The sequence below is a fragment of the Rhinoraja longicauda genome, chromosome 14, assembly GCF_053455715.1.
Source record: "Rhinoraja longicauda isolate Sanriku21f chromosome 14, sRhiLon1.1, whole genome shotgun sequence".
Classification (NCBI taxonomy): Eukaryota; Metazoa; Chordata; class Chondrichthyes; order Rajiformes; family Arhynchobatidae; genus Rhinoraja; species Rhinoraja longicauda.
This window is the reverse complement of record NC_135966.1, coordinates 7,339,675-7,356,116: the sequence shown is the minus strand read 5'-3', so window position 1 is coordinate 7,356,116 and position 16,442 is coordinate 7,339,675. Positions and strand designations below refer to the sequence as shown.

Here is a 16,442-nt window from a genome sequence, read left to right as displayed (position 1 = left end):
AAATCATCGGAACGCCATTTTAAATAGGATATTGAGCAATGTTGTGCATTTTAATGGGGTACCTGACTTGGCATTAACACTAAACACAGCTACGTTTCAATACGCCACATGACCAATTTATAGGCATGTACATCTTAAAAATCAGAGGATATATATTTTTTAAATCCTTATATTTTATAATGTGACATTTTATAACGTGTCTTGAAATAGGGTTTTGCAAACAAATAATCCACAATTAAATTGATTGCACTGAATTATGACCAAGTGCATTGGAAAAAGACATAACTCGCATGAAAATAGAAAAAAAAATCTCATGTAATTCTGAAAATAATGTGAATTTTCTTGACATCCATGGCTGGTTTGAATGCTTGTTTATTCTGGTTGCCTTGCCTGGTGGCGTACTTCCCCCATTCGAAGAGAAGCGACTAAACAGCATGATTTCCCCGAAATGATGCGAGTAAGAGCCTTACCAATGGTATCAGCCTGAAGTAATTTCGGACGGGTGCCAAGAGCTCTTATTGGTTCTCCAATTCTGTCATGAGAGTTGGTGGGAATTCCCGCGTTTTGATTTTTAATACAGCGATCACCTCCCGGGAAGCGACAGATCGACTGGAGTGTTCTTGCAGAAGGGTCTCCTTGCATCTGGAGAGTTTAAACCAGTCTCACAACAACACTGCAGGTAGACGCGTTTAACTTCTACGCACACAACGCAGCGTGGAATCGCTTCACGTCGCGTTATACCGGGTGCATTTTATTTACAAGCTTGCAGTGACTGCTTCAAATGTCAAAAGCATTGATGCAACTTAATGAAAACCAGAGTAATATGTGCTAAATTATATCTGCGTTAAGAATGGATGCAGCATTAGTCCTGCATTACAGTCTGTTGTTGTTATTTAGTTTCTTGCAATGACATTAGAACTGTGCACAAACTCTAAACAATAGTTGTTGCAATTTAATGTCTGTCCGTTAGGACATGGATGCCTTTATAAATATATAAATATATATATATATATAAATCGCACGCGGAAGTTGTGGAGAAACAATTAGAAATATCGGAACCTACCGATGTTTATAAAGTTTGCAGTTAAATAATAGTAGCAATCAACTTTTTTTTTTTTTTTTAACCTTTAAAAAAAATGTAATTGTTAACCTGATGGACGTGCACAGAACTACTTGTGTTTAAAGGTTGCTCCTTCGCAGATTACGAGCGAAACATAAATTGCAATTCTGCTGAGTTTGAAAACGTTGCCATGTTTCACGTTTGGCGATTTATCCAAACGTAAAGATTAGTTAAGTGCGGGGTCAAACTGAATGTTGGCGAGCGGTAGTATCCTGCTGGAGGGTAACGCGGGGGACCGAGTTTACCGCTGAGGTTACGCTGTGAAACGCGATGTTAATAACGACAGGAAAAGCCACCCTTTCCGCGCTGCGTTGGGTTACATTGCAGTTTAATTGGCACCGTGAGAGCGCACTTGCACACCAGCTCCACTCGCCGTTTGAATGCTTCGGCTCAATTTTGCAACAGTAAGCCATCACAGAGCGAATGGCCTCAATAGCAGCGACAAACAATGCACAGGTACAGTGTACAGTAGGCGCGCCTCACACGCACTGTGTGAGTGGAATTCACGCAAGAGTTAATCAGGGGCAGCGAGCAACTTGCACCGAGCCAAGTTTCACAGCACTTGTCAGTTTCTAGTGTCGGAATCAAAGGATGTTGGCGAACAAGAGCGGGTCTGGGTTGTTGCATTTTTGACCATGCAGCTAGCAAATCCGTTGCCGGAACATTTGCTCCCCGCCCTATCCATGGTAGGCGTTTCCAACAGGCGTAGCCTTTGTGTGACCATACACAACAACAAGCCGAGGAACATAGAAACATAGAAAATAGGTGCAGGAGTAGGCCATTCGGCCCTTCGAGCCTGCACCGCCATTCAATATGATCATGGCTGATCATTCAGCTCAGTAGCCTTCTCTCCATACCCCCTGATCCCAACTCAGCGGGTCAGGCAGCATCTCTGGAGAACATAGATAGGCGACGTTTAGGATCGGGTCCCTTCTTCAAGGGGGAGAAAGGTGGAAGAAAGAGAGAGAGAGAGAGAGAGAGAGAGATGGGACCAGGACAAAGCCTAGCAAGTGATAGGTGGATAGACACAAAGTGCTGGAGTAAACACAGCGGGTCGGGCATCATCTCTGGAGAAAAGGTGTAAACCAGCATCTGCAGTCCAATTCCCACACAAGGATACACGTATGCTGGTGATGGTTGGTCAGAAGCCAGAGATGAAAAGACGAAAGTGTGAGATAAGGATAAAAGAAATGTGAAGCCTGATGAAGGAATACAGCAGAAGGGAATGGGGGGAGGGGGAGAAGGGGAAGGGAAAGGAATAAATGCATCCAGGTGGGGTATAAAGAAAAAAGGGGGTTGTTTAACTAACATTGGAGAATTCAATGTTCATACCATTAGGATGTAATCTACCCAAGTAGAATATAAGATGCTGTTCCTCCAGTTTGCGTGTGGCCTAGCTCGGGCAATAGAGGAGGCCCAGGACAGAAAGGTCAGTGTGGGAATGGGAAGAGGAGTTGAAATGGTTAGCCACTGAGAGATCCAGCAATCCTTGGTGTAAACCACCATTTGCTAAACCACTTTGGCTAAACCCCACCATTTGCAGTTTCTTGTGTCAGGATTTTCTCGTGCTGCATAATACTGACCACTAGTCTCAACTGACTCATCAAGACCTCCTTGGAATTCAAGGGCCATTGTCAATCTATGTGAAGCATTGGGATTGAGAACCTCAGCCGCTGCTAATAACTACTTTTTTCTTTGTTTCTCCAGGAGATCTTGGAAAATATGCCTGTGGCAAGAATGCGCATGAGACCTTGGTTGGAATTACAAATAGATTCTAACAAAATTTCTGGATTGTGTTGGATAAATAAGGTAAATGGACATTGTTTTAGACTTTAGAGATACGGCGTGGAAACTGGCCCTTCGACCCGCTGAGTCCGCACCGACCAGCGATCACCCCGTACACTAGCAATTATCCTACACATTAGGGGCAATTTACAGTTTTTACAGAAGCCAATCAACCTACAACCATGTACGTCTTTGCAGTGTGGGTGGAAACCAGAGCACCCAGAGACAGCCCGTGTGGTCTCGAGGAGAACGTATAAACTCCACACAGACAGCACCCACAGTCAGGATCGAACCCGCATCTCTGGCGCTGTAAGGCAGTAATTCTACTGCTGCGCCACCGTGCCGCCCTAATCGAATGCATTGCACAATGAGACATGGTTTGTTATATTAACGTTAAAAAAAAATTAGACATGGTGTTCCTGACATTGAAGCATTTCCTCCCCTACCTATAAAAATCATATGGCTGCCGTTTGCCTTTTCAAGATGTTATTTTGTTTTGCATTATTTCTCTACAGGTCAACTGGTCCAGGTGACCAAAGAATTTCGAGTCATTTTGAGCATTTAGTCATACAGTGCAGAAACAGGTCCTTCCGCACAAATTGCCCACACCGACCAACATGTCCCAACTAGTCCCACCTGCTTGCATTTGGCCCATATCCCTGTAAACCTATCCTATAATCCATGTACCCATCTAAATGTTTCTTAAACGTTGCAATAATACCTGCCTCAACTACCTCCTCCGGCAGCTGGTTCCATTCACCCACCACCCTTTGTTTGAAGAAGTTACTTCTCGGGTTCCTATTAAATCTTTCCCCTGCACCTGAAGCCTATGTCCTCTGGTTCTCAATTCCATCAATGGGGTGTAATAAAAGTTTTGCCCAAAGTCATTCATGCTTCTTTTTTGGATATACTGACTCTTATGGTTTATTTACTATCTGCTGCAATTACCTGACAGGTGAAATCAGTACAATTAGTGTTGGGTTACGAGGTGGCACATTGGCGCATCTGGTAGAGCTGTTGCCTCACAGCGCCAGAGTACTGTGTTCAATTCTGATCCAGGGCGTTGTGTCTCTGTGGTGTTTGCACGTTCTCCCTGTGACCACATGGTTTTCCTTAGGGTGCTCTGGTTTCCTCCCACATCCCAAAGACGTGTGGGTTTGTAGGATCAATTGCCCCCAGTGTGTAGGGAGAGAATGTATAAGTGAGATGTGTAAGACCAAGTCATTGGGTATTTTTTAAAACAGAGAGTGACAGGTTCTTGATTAGTAAGGGCATCAAAGGTTGCAGGGAGAAGGCAGGAGAAATGGAGTTGAGATGGAAAAATAGACCAGCCATGATGGTGGTCCAGACTCCATGGGCCGAATGGCTCTTGTGTCTTATTATTTTATGATAACATAGAACCAATGGGCCGGCATGGACTTGGTGGGCCGAAGGGCCCGTTTACAAGCTGTACCTTTCACTCAAAAATGTTCAACAGTGGAAATGTTGTCCTTGATTTGTACGCTACTTTTCGTAAGTGATCATGTCAACTTTATTGCTATTCCTTCAAAACGCAGGATCGGCGGATATTCCAGATTCCATGGAAACATGCTGCTCGACATGGATGGAACCTGGAAACTGATGCCTGTCTTTTCAGAAACTGGGCTGTACATACAGGTAGGAAACATTGTCCTTGCATTGACCATATTGTACTTGGCCGCTTGATGCAGTCTAATAAATAGTTCTGACAGTCTGTGAACCATCAATATTTTGATATGACAATGTTCAAAAATAAATAGGAATACTGGAAAAAGGTCAGCACTTGTGTGGGAAGGGAAGCCAGTTAACATTTCGGGTCGAAGTTCCCTCATCAGAATTGTTCACGGAGGGTGTTCAACCTGAAATGTTTGCTGCATCCCCTTCTGCTTGACTGGCTAAGATAGAGTCACACAACATGGAAACAGGCCCTTCTGCCCAATTTGCCCATGCCGACCTAGGTGTCCCATTTACACCAGTCCCACCTGTCCATGTTTAGTCCATGGATAGGAAAGGTTTACAGGGATATATATGGGCCAAACGCAGACTGGCTGAGTTTTTTCAGCATTCCTGTTTACCTTTTCCAGTCAACAGCATTTGCAGTTTTGATTGTTTTCCATGCTAATGTTGCTCGCTTTGCAAGTCAGTCCTGATGAAATCACCTACAGAGATACAGTAAAACAAATGACGATTGGTATCTGAGGCCAATATTAACTGTAACCAGGATGTTGTGTCTGTAGAAACAAGGAACTGGAGATACTGGTTTACAAAGTGAGCTAGAGTAACTCAGCGGGCAAGGCAACACCTTACCTATCTATTGTCTAACACCTCTGGAGAACATGGAAAGGTGACATTTCGGGTCGGGACCCTTCTTCAGACTACATACCAGTCTATATATATAGTTTACACTTACAGCATGGAAACTGGCCCACCAAGTCCACGCTGACCATCGATCACCCGTTCACACTAGTTTTATGTTATCCCACTTTCTCATCCATTCACTACAAACCAGGGACAATTTTAAAGAGGCCAATTAACCTACAAACCCCATATATCCTTGGGATGCGGGAGGAAACCGGAGCACCAGAGGAAACCCATGTGGTCACAGGAAGAACTTGCAAATTCCACACAGACAGCATCAGAAGTCAGGATCGAACCTGGGTCTCTGACGCTGTGAGGCAGCAGCTCTACCAGCAGTGCCAATGTGCCGGCGTTGATATTATACTGTCTACAATGTTATGCAATCTGATTTCAGATTTTAGTCGCACGATCTGCTTTCACATCGCATTCTTAGCAAATTGTTTCACATTTGCAAAAGCAGACCCTACGATATGTAGTAATAATTTAAGATGTTTTCATCTACTGGGTTAACTTCTGCCGTAGAAATTCCACAACATTTCCCATTCACTGTAATAAAAGCAAACTGTATTCTGAATGGGGAAAACTCAGGAATGACTTTTTCTTGGAAAATTCAAGGTCAGAACTTTAAAATAGCAATAGATAATGTTTGACCTGCATTCCTAAGATTAATGACATTGCTTGTCAAATCTCCAATTTTATAAATGTAACTCAAATGCCCACGCACAACAGTTGCCTAATCTTTTCCAATTTTTACTTTGTAGGGAGGTTCAGGCAGGGAATCGACAAACCTGAACCCAAAACTTGGAAAGCCAATTTCCGTTGTGCTATGAATTCTTTGCCTGACATAGAGGAAGTGAAGGACAAGAGTGTTAACAAAGGCTCCAGTGCAATTCGAGTGTACAAAATGCTTGTTATGTCAATGCAAAAAGGTATTTATAAATTCTGCCTGCTTTTCATAGTGATTTGATAGGCAAATCCTACAGCTTGCACGTGACCTTGCTCTGGCAATGGAGGAGGTCCAGAACAGAAAGTGATGTATTCTTTCGTAAAACACAGTGCTGGGGTAACTCAATGGGACAGGCATTAGCTCTGGAGGACATAGAAAGGCGACATTTTGGGTCAGGATCCTTCTTAAGAATGATTGTAGTCGTGGGGGGGGTGGGGGGGGGGGGCGGGAAGGAAGGTTGATAAGAGATTAGTTTGGTTTAGTTTAGAGATACAGTGCTGGAAAGGGACAAGCCAGGCAAGCTATATCCTGATGGTGATAGAAGTGTAAGAAAATAATTGTAGATGCTGGTACAAATCGAAGGTATTTATTCACAAAATGCTGGAGTAACTCAGCAGGTCAGGCAGCATCTCTGGAGAGAAGGAATGGGTGACGTTTTGGGTCGAGACCCTTCTTCAGACTGACAGGGGACACAGGAAAGGGGGGGGGGGGTAAGAAAGGGGGTGGTATTTCCTAAAATCAGCTAATTGAATGTTCACACCGTTGGGTTGTAAGCTACCCAAACGGAATACCAGGTGCTGTTCCTCCAGTTTGCGTGTGGCCTCACTCTGGCAATGGAGGAGGCCCAGGACACGAAAGTATATAATTCTTTACTCCTTTTTTCCACAGAAAAGAGGCCCCGGTTGTGCAAAGAAATAAAAAGCAAGAGTAAGAAAATGGTAAGTACATGGGTTATTTCAGTGTACAACTTATTCTGCAAAGTATCTTTTCAGCCCAATAGAATATTTTACCATTGTTTTTATTTAACAAAAAAAAACCCTTTCTACGGCATGGGAGTGCAGCGGTAGAGTTGCTGCCTTACAGTGAATGCAGCGCTGGAGACTCGCGTTCAATCCTGACTACGGGCGCCATCTGTACGGAGTTTGTACGTTCTCCCCGTGACCTGCGTGGGTTTTCTCCGAGATCTTCGGTTTCCTCCCACGCTCCAAAGATGTACAGGCTTGTAGGTTAATTGGCTTGGTAAATGTAAAAGTTGTCCCTAGTGGGTGTAGGATAGTGTTGGTGTGCGGGGATCGCTGAGCGGCGTGGACCCGGTGGGCCAAAGGGCCTGTTTCTGCGCTGTATCTAAAAATCTAAATCTCACTTTATTGCAGACAAAGTCAAAGATCAAGAAAGAAGTGACAGAATCTGCAGCAATTACATTACCAACTGATCACACCACATACACTGCAACAGAGCAATATACTTCACAGGAAATGGTGGCCGACAGCACGGTGTCTATAGAAGGTGAGATCATTGGAGAAATTGTCTCTTGAGATAGTTTTGTAAAACACCAAAACATTGCATCATTTTTGTAGCTTATAGACTTTTAAGAGAATTGTTTGATAGAAACATAGAAAATAGGTACAGGAGTAGGCCATTCGGCCCTTCGAGCCTGCACCGCCATTCAATATGATCATGGCTGATCATCCAGCTCAGTAACCTGTACCTGCCTTCTCTCCATACCCCCGATCCCTTTAGCCACAAGGGCCACATCTAACTCCCTCTTAAATATAGTCAATGAACTGGCCTCAACTACCTTCTGTGGCAGAGAATTCCACTACATTGATTCATTACATTGACCATTAATTTTTAATTAAAAGTTCCCAAGACTTTGTATTGATAAGTGACCTGTGACACTGCATCTTGATTAGTACAGGTGTTAGAGGTTATGGGGAGAAGGCAGGAGAATGGGGTTAGGAGGGAGAGATAGATCAGCCATGATTGAATGGCGGAGTAGATTTGATGGGCCTAATGGTCTAATTCTGCTCCTATCACTTATGATCTTATAAATGTCATTTGACATTAAGTTCTTGAACATGTTAAACTTGTCATTGTGCTGAACCTTGACTCCTTTAAATCCTGTTACAGAATTTGCTCCATCAGAATCACATACAGCAGTGCAGCAACTGACAGATTGGACTCCGAATGGCATGGGAGAGGACAGTCACATTGTCAGCTCTTGTGACTTGTATCACTTCCAAATCTCGCCTTTGGCCTCTCCTGCAGGTTAGTACAAGGTGTTCAAATCCAGTTAATTTTGTCCTGTACTTATTCACAACTGTTGAGAGAGAGGTGGGACTAGTGTAGATGGGGCATGTCGGTTGGCGTGGGCCAGTTGTGCTGAAGGGCCCGTTTCCACACTGTTATGACCTATAAAACTTGAGCAAGTCACCAATGAACAAGGACAATTTCTTCCCAGCTGTTATCAGGCAACTGAACCATCCTATTCACCAACTAGAGAGCGGTCCTGACCTCCCATCGCCCTCATTGGTCATCATCGGTCTATCTTTTATCGGACTCTACTGGACTTTATCTTGCGCTAAACATGCATTTATCTTGCACTTATGACTAAACGTTATTCCCTTTATCCAGTCTTTTCACTGACTGGATTGTACACAACAAAAAGTTGTTCACAACAACTAGTTTACACAAGTAAACAGTCTACATATAGTGATGATAAATGCAACACTAAATACAATGATGAGTGCAAAACAGCAGAATGGTGCAAGATTGTTGTGCAGTCCAAAGTATTGCAGAAAAAAGTATGAAAATACCATAAACAGAATAGCTGAGTGAGGTAGAGTTGTGAGTAAGAGCATGTGGCAGCATCTCAAAAGGATCAATGGCAGTGATGGGTGAATGAGGTGATCGGTTCAGGAATCTGATAACAGTGAGGAAAAAAGCTGTTCTTAAATGTGGACATCCAAACTTCCAAGCTCCTGTATCTTCTCCTGGAAGGTAGAAGAGAGAAAAGGGAATGGCCAGGGTGGTAGGCATCCCTGACGATACCTCCAAGTCTTCTGATGCAAAGCGTTGTGAAGATGGACTGGATGGAAGGAAGTGCCGAGCCTGTCATGGACTGGGCTGTGTCCAGCACTCTGTGCAGGTTTAGGCAGTCAAGAGCCGAGCAGCTGCCGCACCAGGCTGAGTGAGATACATCCCATCAGAGTAGTTTCCAATAGCGCACCTGTAAAAGTTTGAGTAAATCCTTGTGGACATGCTGAATCTTCTCAGATGTTTAAGAATGTAAATGGGTCGATGTGCTTTCTTGACCACTGCATCAGTGTGAAGGGATCAGGTTAGGCTGCTGGTGATATGGACGCAAGGAACTCCATGCTGTCGACCTCTTCTGCAGTAGCTTCATTGGTAAAAACGGTTGCGTTCTCCCTTCACTTCCTCAGGTCAACACCCAACTCTTTCATCTTGCTGTGGTTAAGGGCGAGGCCGTTGTTCTGACGCCATGCTTCCTAATGCCCTTCCTGTACTATGTCCCATCATCGCCACTGATCCATTCAAAGTTAAATATGTCAGATTAGACTTCAGACTTTAGAGATATGGCACAGAAACAGACCCTTTGGCCCACCAAGTCCGTGTCGACTAGCGATCACCCCGTACACCAGCACTATCCTACACACATTAGGGACAATTTTTGTAACTTACCGAAGCCTGCAATTATAAACGTGCACGTCTGTGGAATGTGGGAGGAAACCGGAGCACCCGAAGGTTTCAAAGAGAACTTCTCTTCATGAAACTGTACGGTGGGTGGGGGGAGAGGAGGGGGGAAGAAGGGGGTCAAGAGTTGGATAAGAATTGCTTGTTTTGTTACTTGGGCATCTGCTGAATTCATTTGTGTGTACTGAGATGTGTTATTTTGGTCTTCATAGCTGACCGCTTCTTGTCGGGAGAGGAAAGCGTATCGGTGAGTGTACTCAGCTGTTTTTATTGAGGCATTTCTGTGTCGTACATAAGCCAGTCTCCGTTTGACTCAATCTTTTCTCTGACCACTAAATTTGTTATTGCCAATTGATTTAAAACTCACCTTTTAATTTAGTGTAGAGATACAGCGCGGGAACAGGCCCTTCGGCTCACCGAGTCCAAGCTGACCAGCTTTCCCCACATACTAGCATTATCCTACTAGGGACAATTTACAATTTTATGGGGTGATCATGGGTGGCACAGCCTTGGTGGGCTGAAGGGCCTGTACCCATACCCTGTACCCACCCTCTCTCTAAAGTCTAAAGGAAAGTCTAAGGTAAATCGTCTTTATTTAAGTTCCCTCCCTTTGAAGAGTGAATGCTCACTGCACACTCAATTATCCATTACCATCCTGAAAATAAATAGTTTTAGTGAAATCTCCCTGCTGTTTAGTGCTCTAACATTCACTTGCTTGCTAGTAGAAGGACCAGTAATGTATGAAGTGTTTGTTCCTTAATATCTTTTTTCATTCACAATATTCATGCGGCAAGTAAACAAACCAAGTGCTATATTAACTGAAATCTTTAGGCATAAAATATTATCAATGCTAGCAGTGTTTTTCATCAAAATGTGGCATCGCTCATAATGCAAAAATTATTGTTAATGGTCCATAGCCCCCACACTATCTTTCATAATGCCTTATCCTTGTATCTCCTGTCATAATAGTTATGATCAATTTGCTTCAATTTTGGCAAGATAAATCTACGAAAGGGATAATAAAATTCCTTGCCATTGTTTAGTAGTTACCATGTAAATGTTGTACAGATTAATTTTAAATCATCAAATTTTTAATTTCTTAAGCTGCTTGGGAACAGCCCTATCCACGACCACAAGAAATTATAGAGAAGTGAGGATGTAGCCCCATCCACCAAACATACCAGACTTGCCACTCCTCGCGCTGCCTTAGAAAAGCAGCCAACATAATCAAAGACTTGTTCTTTCTTCTCCCTTTTCCCGTCGGGAAGAGGATACAGAAGCTTGAAAGTGCACACCACTCCCCTCTTTCCCTCTGTTATCAGGCTTCTGAATGGTCCTTCCATGAGCTAGGGGACTGTCTGATTCACCTCTACCCCATTACAGACATTGGACTTTATCTCTGCAACTGATGCTTCACAATGCTGAGAACTATATTCTGCACTCTGTATCTTCCCCATTGCTCTACCTATTGTACTTGAATTTGGCTTGATTGTATTTATGTACAGCATTATCTGATTTGACAGAAAAGTATTCAAAACAAAGCTTTTCACTGTACCTCAGTACACGTGACAATAATAAATCTAAACCTAATGGAATAAAAAAAAAAAGATCTTATCTTTAAAACTAAGCAAAAATAAATCTCAGAAATTCTTGGTAGTGAGTTCATAGTGAGTAATGCTGATATTTTCATTGAATGAAAATGAAATAAAATGAGTAAAATATTGACTAAAGTGTTTTATTTTAACGCTAATCTTCCTTTTGAAAATCCACAGGAATTAATGCCAGAAACCAGTACGTGGGAACGCAACACCATTGAAGGAAGGGGTTACTATAGCAACGGAATGGGGACCATTCCACTAAATACCACTGCAAGTGATGTTCGGTCAAGTGAACAAGACACAGCCTTGCATATGATGTTTGATGAACCAGGTTGGCTAGAATTACAAGGTAAAACACTATAACATTAATGATCTCCTGCTTTTAAACAGTTCCCCTTTTGCTTGGGTAACCTCTCCAGCCAAATATTAGCACCACATTCATTGACCCCAATGTTCATGAAGGGAAACCTAGGCCCCATATTTGAGGAAGGATGTGCTGGCTTTGGAGAGAAGGTTTCCGAGAATGATCTTGGGGATGATATGTGGAGCATTTGATGACTCTGGGCCTGTGTTCGCTTGGAGTTTAGAAGGATAAGGGTGGGATCTCATTGAACCCTACTGGATAATGAAAGGCCTGGATAGAGTGAACAAAGAAAGGATGTTTCTAGCAGTGGGATTGTCTAGGACCAGTGGGTACAGCCTCAGAAAAACCCCCCATATGTTTAGAATGGGAATGAGGGGGAATTTCTTAAGCCAGAGGGTGGTGAATCTGTGGAATTCATTGCCACAGATGGCTGTGGAGGCAAAGACACTGGGTATTGTTAAGGCCGAGATTAATAGGTTCATGATTCGGAATGGCGTCAAATGTTACAGGGAGAAAGCAGGAGAATGGGGTTGACAAGGGAAAAATATATCAGCCATGATTGACTGGCAGCATAGACTCAATGGGCTGAATGGCTTAATTTTGCTCCAATGTCTTATGAAATGCAAACTTTCAGTCTAATTTAAGGGCTGGGCCTCAATATCATTATTCTTTCATCTCAATTTTTCTGTCCACCAATTTGCCACAGCGACCAGCGAACGAAAGCAAAGCTGTGGTAAATCCTGCAATCAGAAATATTTGTTGGGTGTGTGAGCACACATATGGGTGGGTTTAGGTTTAGCTTAATCCACAAAGATCTGCAGAAGGGACTCTGGTGTGTTTTTCTAGTCCTCCTGTCCAAATAGGAGTGCACCAAACTATTTACATACTTGTTCCAGCAACTCCCATTTTGTTGGATTTCCCAAACCCAGGAACCTGGTTCAGGATGATACTGTCTAAGCATTAGAATAAGTTTCCTCGCCCCTTGAGAGCAGGCTACAGCCATCTCTGTAAATGTAGGGGCATCCACATGTGTCCTTTAGTGTAGTTTAGAGATACAGCATGGAAACAGGACCTTCGGCCCACCGAGTCCATGCCATCCCTGTCGGTTTGCACCTGCACCTGGCCAAGATAGCCGTTCACGGGTCCAGAAAGCAACAGTCAAGGGTTGTACCCGAGTCGACGGCCCACACCTCTTCCAGGCCTACGTCCATGGCTTTGTGTCCCTGGAGAAGGAACACGCAGTGTCCATGGGGGCACCAGAGGCCTGTGAATGCTGATTGCCACGGGGGGGGGGGTCAAGTGCATTGTGGATAAGTTCATAAGTTCTAGGAGCAGAATTAGGCTGTTTGGCCCATCAAGTCTATGCCATTCAATCATGGTGGATCCTCAATCATGGGTAGTCCCACTCAACCCCATTCTCATGCCTTCACCCCATAACCCCTGACACCCGTACTAATCAAGAAACTCTCAATCTCCGCCTTCAAAATATCCATTGACTTGACTTCCACAACCTTCTGTGGTAATGACTTCCACAGATTCACCACCCTCTGACGCAAGAAATTCCTCCTCATCTCCTCATCCTTTTAATCTGAGGCTTTGGCCTCTGGTCCTGGATTCTCCCACTAGTGGAACCATCCTCTCCACATCCGCTCTACCCAGGATAAGGATGACAACATTGCAATTCAATGACTGGTTGATTGACGTTTGCAAACTGCAAGGCAGTTTTGACCTTGCCAGTACTCTGTAACTGTGATTAATTGAATAACAGCTCCTTGCTAAGGAAGGAACAAAAATACTAGTTTTGTTGACACAATGCATTATTTGTCAGAAAATCTAACATTTTGTTATGTTTTTCCTTTGTAGGTGAATACGAGTTCAGGTCACTGTTGGAGCTGAGGTCAGGAATGGAGCTATTGAATTCGTTAGAACAGCCATTTTGGCAAACTGGAACTCTTATTGGTTGCACTTGAAGTCAAGATGGCCCGAATAGATCAATGGTCACAATGTACATAGACTTTTATTTTACCCCTACTGTCTGTCATTGCATTTATTATCAGACTTCCCATACATCAACAGCCAGCAAAGAAAATCACTTTAAATGGACTATGGAAGACTAAAGTGAAATAATAATAAAACTATTCCTCTGGCCAATGCAAAGAATAATTCACCACACATGGAATCTAATATGAGCGGGATACAGATTGCTGTTCTTGTAATTGGCCGATATCTGTTTTGTTTTTTTGCTGTTGTGTGAAACCAAATGCTTTTAATTACTCATTCAGTTACATCACCTTGAACTCTGCTTGTACAAGAACATTTATAATGTGGAAAGATTTGCAAGAGAAGACTTTTCAGGAAACCATTAAGACAATGCTGATGGAACAAGACCCAGGAGTATCTGGATACAAGGAACTGCAGATGCTGGTTCACTAAGGAAAGACGCAAAGTGCTGGATTAACTCAGCGGGTCAGGTCCGATCAGAAACTTCACCTATCCATGCTCTTCAGGAATACTGCCTGACCCGCTGAGCTACTCCAGTACTTTGTGTCTTCCCCAATAGTATCTCCTACCCAAGAAGAAAAATAAGTCAAACAAAACAGTTTTCTTTCACTGTGTACGGATATTATCTTAAATGTTCTTCAACACTTAATTGTACATTTTTTTTAAATCATAAAGAAAAACTGGTTAAAATAGTTAAATAAATTAAACGTTGCATTTTGTTAAATTCAGTTACACGAAAGCTTACATTATGTTACCTCTCAACACAAAGTTGCCAACGCTGTTTTATTTGTTAGTAAATAAAATTTAGCCAACTCTGGAATCAAATTGCTTTAGACGTTGTACAGAGATAATCATGGTTAAGAGGCGCAGGACTTTCACAAATGACCCCCCCCCAGGCATATATGTGGTGATGTCCATGTCTCCCAGTTTGGATTTCTCAACCTAATTGGTGTCTTCACAAAGATTTGTTGGATGTTTATGAACAGCACTATATTATATTTTGTTTACATTTTTCAATGTGAACGTTCTTAAATTTGTATTATACTAATTGCTTCTGTCTGTGAAATAAATACTTTTGTTAAATAACTATGTTTACTTGATTACAGAAAATGGGTGTATATTCATTCCTGCAATATAGAAGGGTAAAAGGCAAGTTGAAGATTTTGGGATATTGAAAGGAAAAGAGATTATTTTTCTGTCGGTAGATAATGAGGGAAACTGATTTTGAAATTAGATGTGTAATTTTAAACTTAATCCCTTAATTATCCATTCAGAAGGGGAAATGCAAAAAACTTCGCACAGAAAGTGGGACAATGATACCATTCAAGCTCCTGCAGCCTAAGGGGTTCGAGGGTAATGGGGGAGAAGGCAGAAGAATAGAGTAGATCAGCCATGATTGAATAGCAGAGTAGACTTGATGGACCGAATGGCCTAATTCTGCTCCTATCATTTATGACTTTATAAACCAGCTGTAGTTGGTCGAGTTATTTTAAATTATATTTATATTTGTTAACCAAGGGAATATTGGATGTGGAGCTAAAGTGTGTGGCTGAACATGGGATACCAATTGGCCTTTATTCAAGTGAATAGTTTAACTAACGTGAGGAGCCAAATGGTCTTTCCTTGTATCGCAATTAAATAAGTTGTCCATGAGTTACTGTGACTGTCTTAATCCAGTTTCTTCACTACGCATGCTAATACGAAACTCTAAAAGTGCTGGAGTAACTCAGCGGGTCAGGCAGCATCTCTGAACTTTTAAAAACGAGATACAGTGCAAAATCTGGCCCTTCTGCCCACTGAGTCTGTGCCGACCAGCGATCACCCCCATACACTAGCACTATCCTACTAGAGACTATTTACAATTTTTACTGTTGCCAATTAACCTACAAACCTGTATGTATTTGGAGTTTTGGTGGATGAGGGGGGATCTTATTGAAACATATAAGATAATTAGGGGATTGGACACATTAGAGGCAGGAAACATGTTCCCAATGTTGGGGGAGTCCAGAACAAGGGGCCACAGTTTAAGAATAAGGGGTAGGCCATTTAGAACGGAGATGAGGAAGAACTTTTTCAGTCAGAGAGTGGTGAAGGTGTGGAATTCTCTGCCTCAGAAGGCAGTGGAGGCCAGTTCGTTGGATGCTTTCAAGAGAGAGCTGGATAGAGCTCTTAAGGATAGCGGAGTGAGGGGGTATGGGGAGAAGGCAGGAACGGGGTACTGATTGAGAGTGATCAGCCATGATCGCATTGAATGGCGGTGCTGGCTCGAAGGGCTGAATGGCCTACTCCTGCACCTATTGTCTATTGTCTATTGAAACAAGAGGATTTTCAGAATGTTGAAAAATATTCGGCGACAGTGGGTTTGATGCCAATGAGTGTAACTTGACATCTCCTGACATTGGTGCTGTCGTAGGTTGTCACCAGGTGACGTAGGTTGCCAGTGCGGACTACGGTGAATTCCATTGGCGGCTACCTATGTCAACTGGCGCGGCGTCAAAACCGGAGGCCAAAATGACGTGAATTGTCTTCAGTTGTCGCCGACACGGTCGGAGCTTGTCGCGGGTGAACGTAGGTTGACTTCGGTTATCGTAGGTTGTCGTCTGTGTGGTCGCAGGCTGTCGTGGGTGCAGTCGTAGGTGGACGTTCTACACGCGAAGATTGGGTCGCCGGTTGTCGGTACCTTGGCGTCGACTGGGTGGTGGTTGCTGTAGCTTGTCGTAGGGGGGGTGGGGGTCCAGTCACCGGTTTTTCGGCGAC

At 43.2% G+C, this 16,442-nt stretch overlaps 1 protein-coding gene across 1 annotated transcript; it reads left to right on the top strand.

Moving 5' to 3' along the window:
* The first annotated feature begins 567 nt into the window (after positions 1 to 567).
* Positions 568 to 14,764, top strand: LOC144599815 (interferon regulatory factor 1-like). Its single transcript, XM_078411062.1, has 10 exons — positions 568 to 679; positions 2,828 to 2,929; positions 4,462 to 4,561; positions 6,043 to 6,210; positions 6,897 to 6,946; positions 7,382 to 7,514; positions 8,139 to 8,276; positions 9,935 to 9,969; positions 11,495 to 11,669; positions 13,548 to 14,764. The coding sequence occupies exons 2-10, from the start codon at positions 2,843 to 2,845 to the stop codon at positions 13,652 to 13,654; spliced, it is 993 nt and encodes a 330-aa protein (XP_078267188.1). The 5' UTR covers positions 568 to 679; positions 2,828 to 2,842; the 3' UTR covers positions 13,655 to 14,764.
* The last annotated feature ends 1,678 nt before the right edge of the window (positions 14,765 to 16,442 follow it).

Coding starts and splice junctions, on each gene's coding strand:
- LOC144599815 (XM_078411062.1), top strand. CDS start 2,843: ATGCCTGTGGCAAGAATGCGCATGAGACCTTGGTTGGAATTACAAATA. Junction 7,515..8,138: donor CAGCACGGTGTCTATAGAAG/GTGAGATCATTG, acceptor ATCCTGTTACAG/AATTTGCTCCATCAGAATCA. Junction 9,970..11,494: donor CGGGAGAGGAAAGCGTATCG/GTGAGTGTACTC, acceptor GAAAATCCACAG/GAATTAATGCCAGAAACCAG.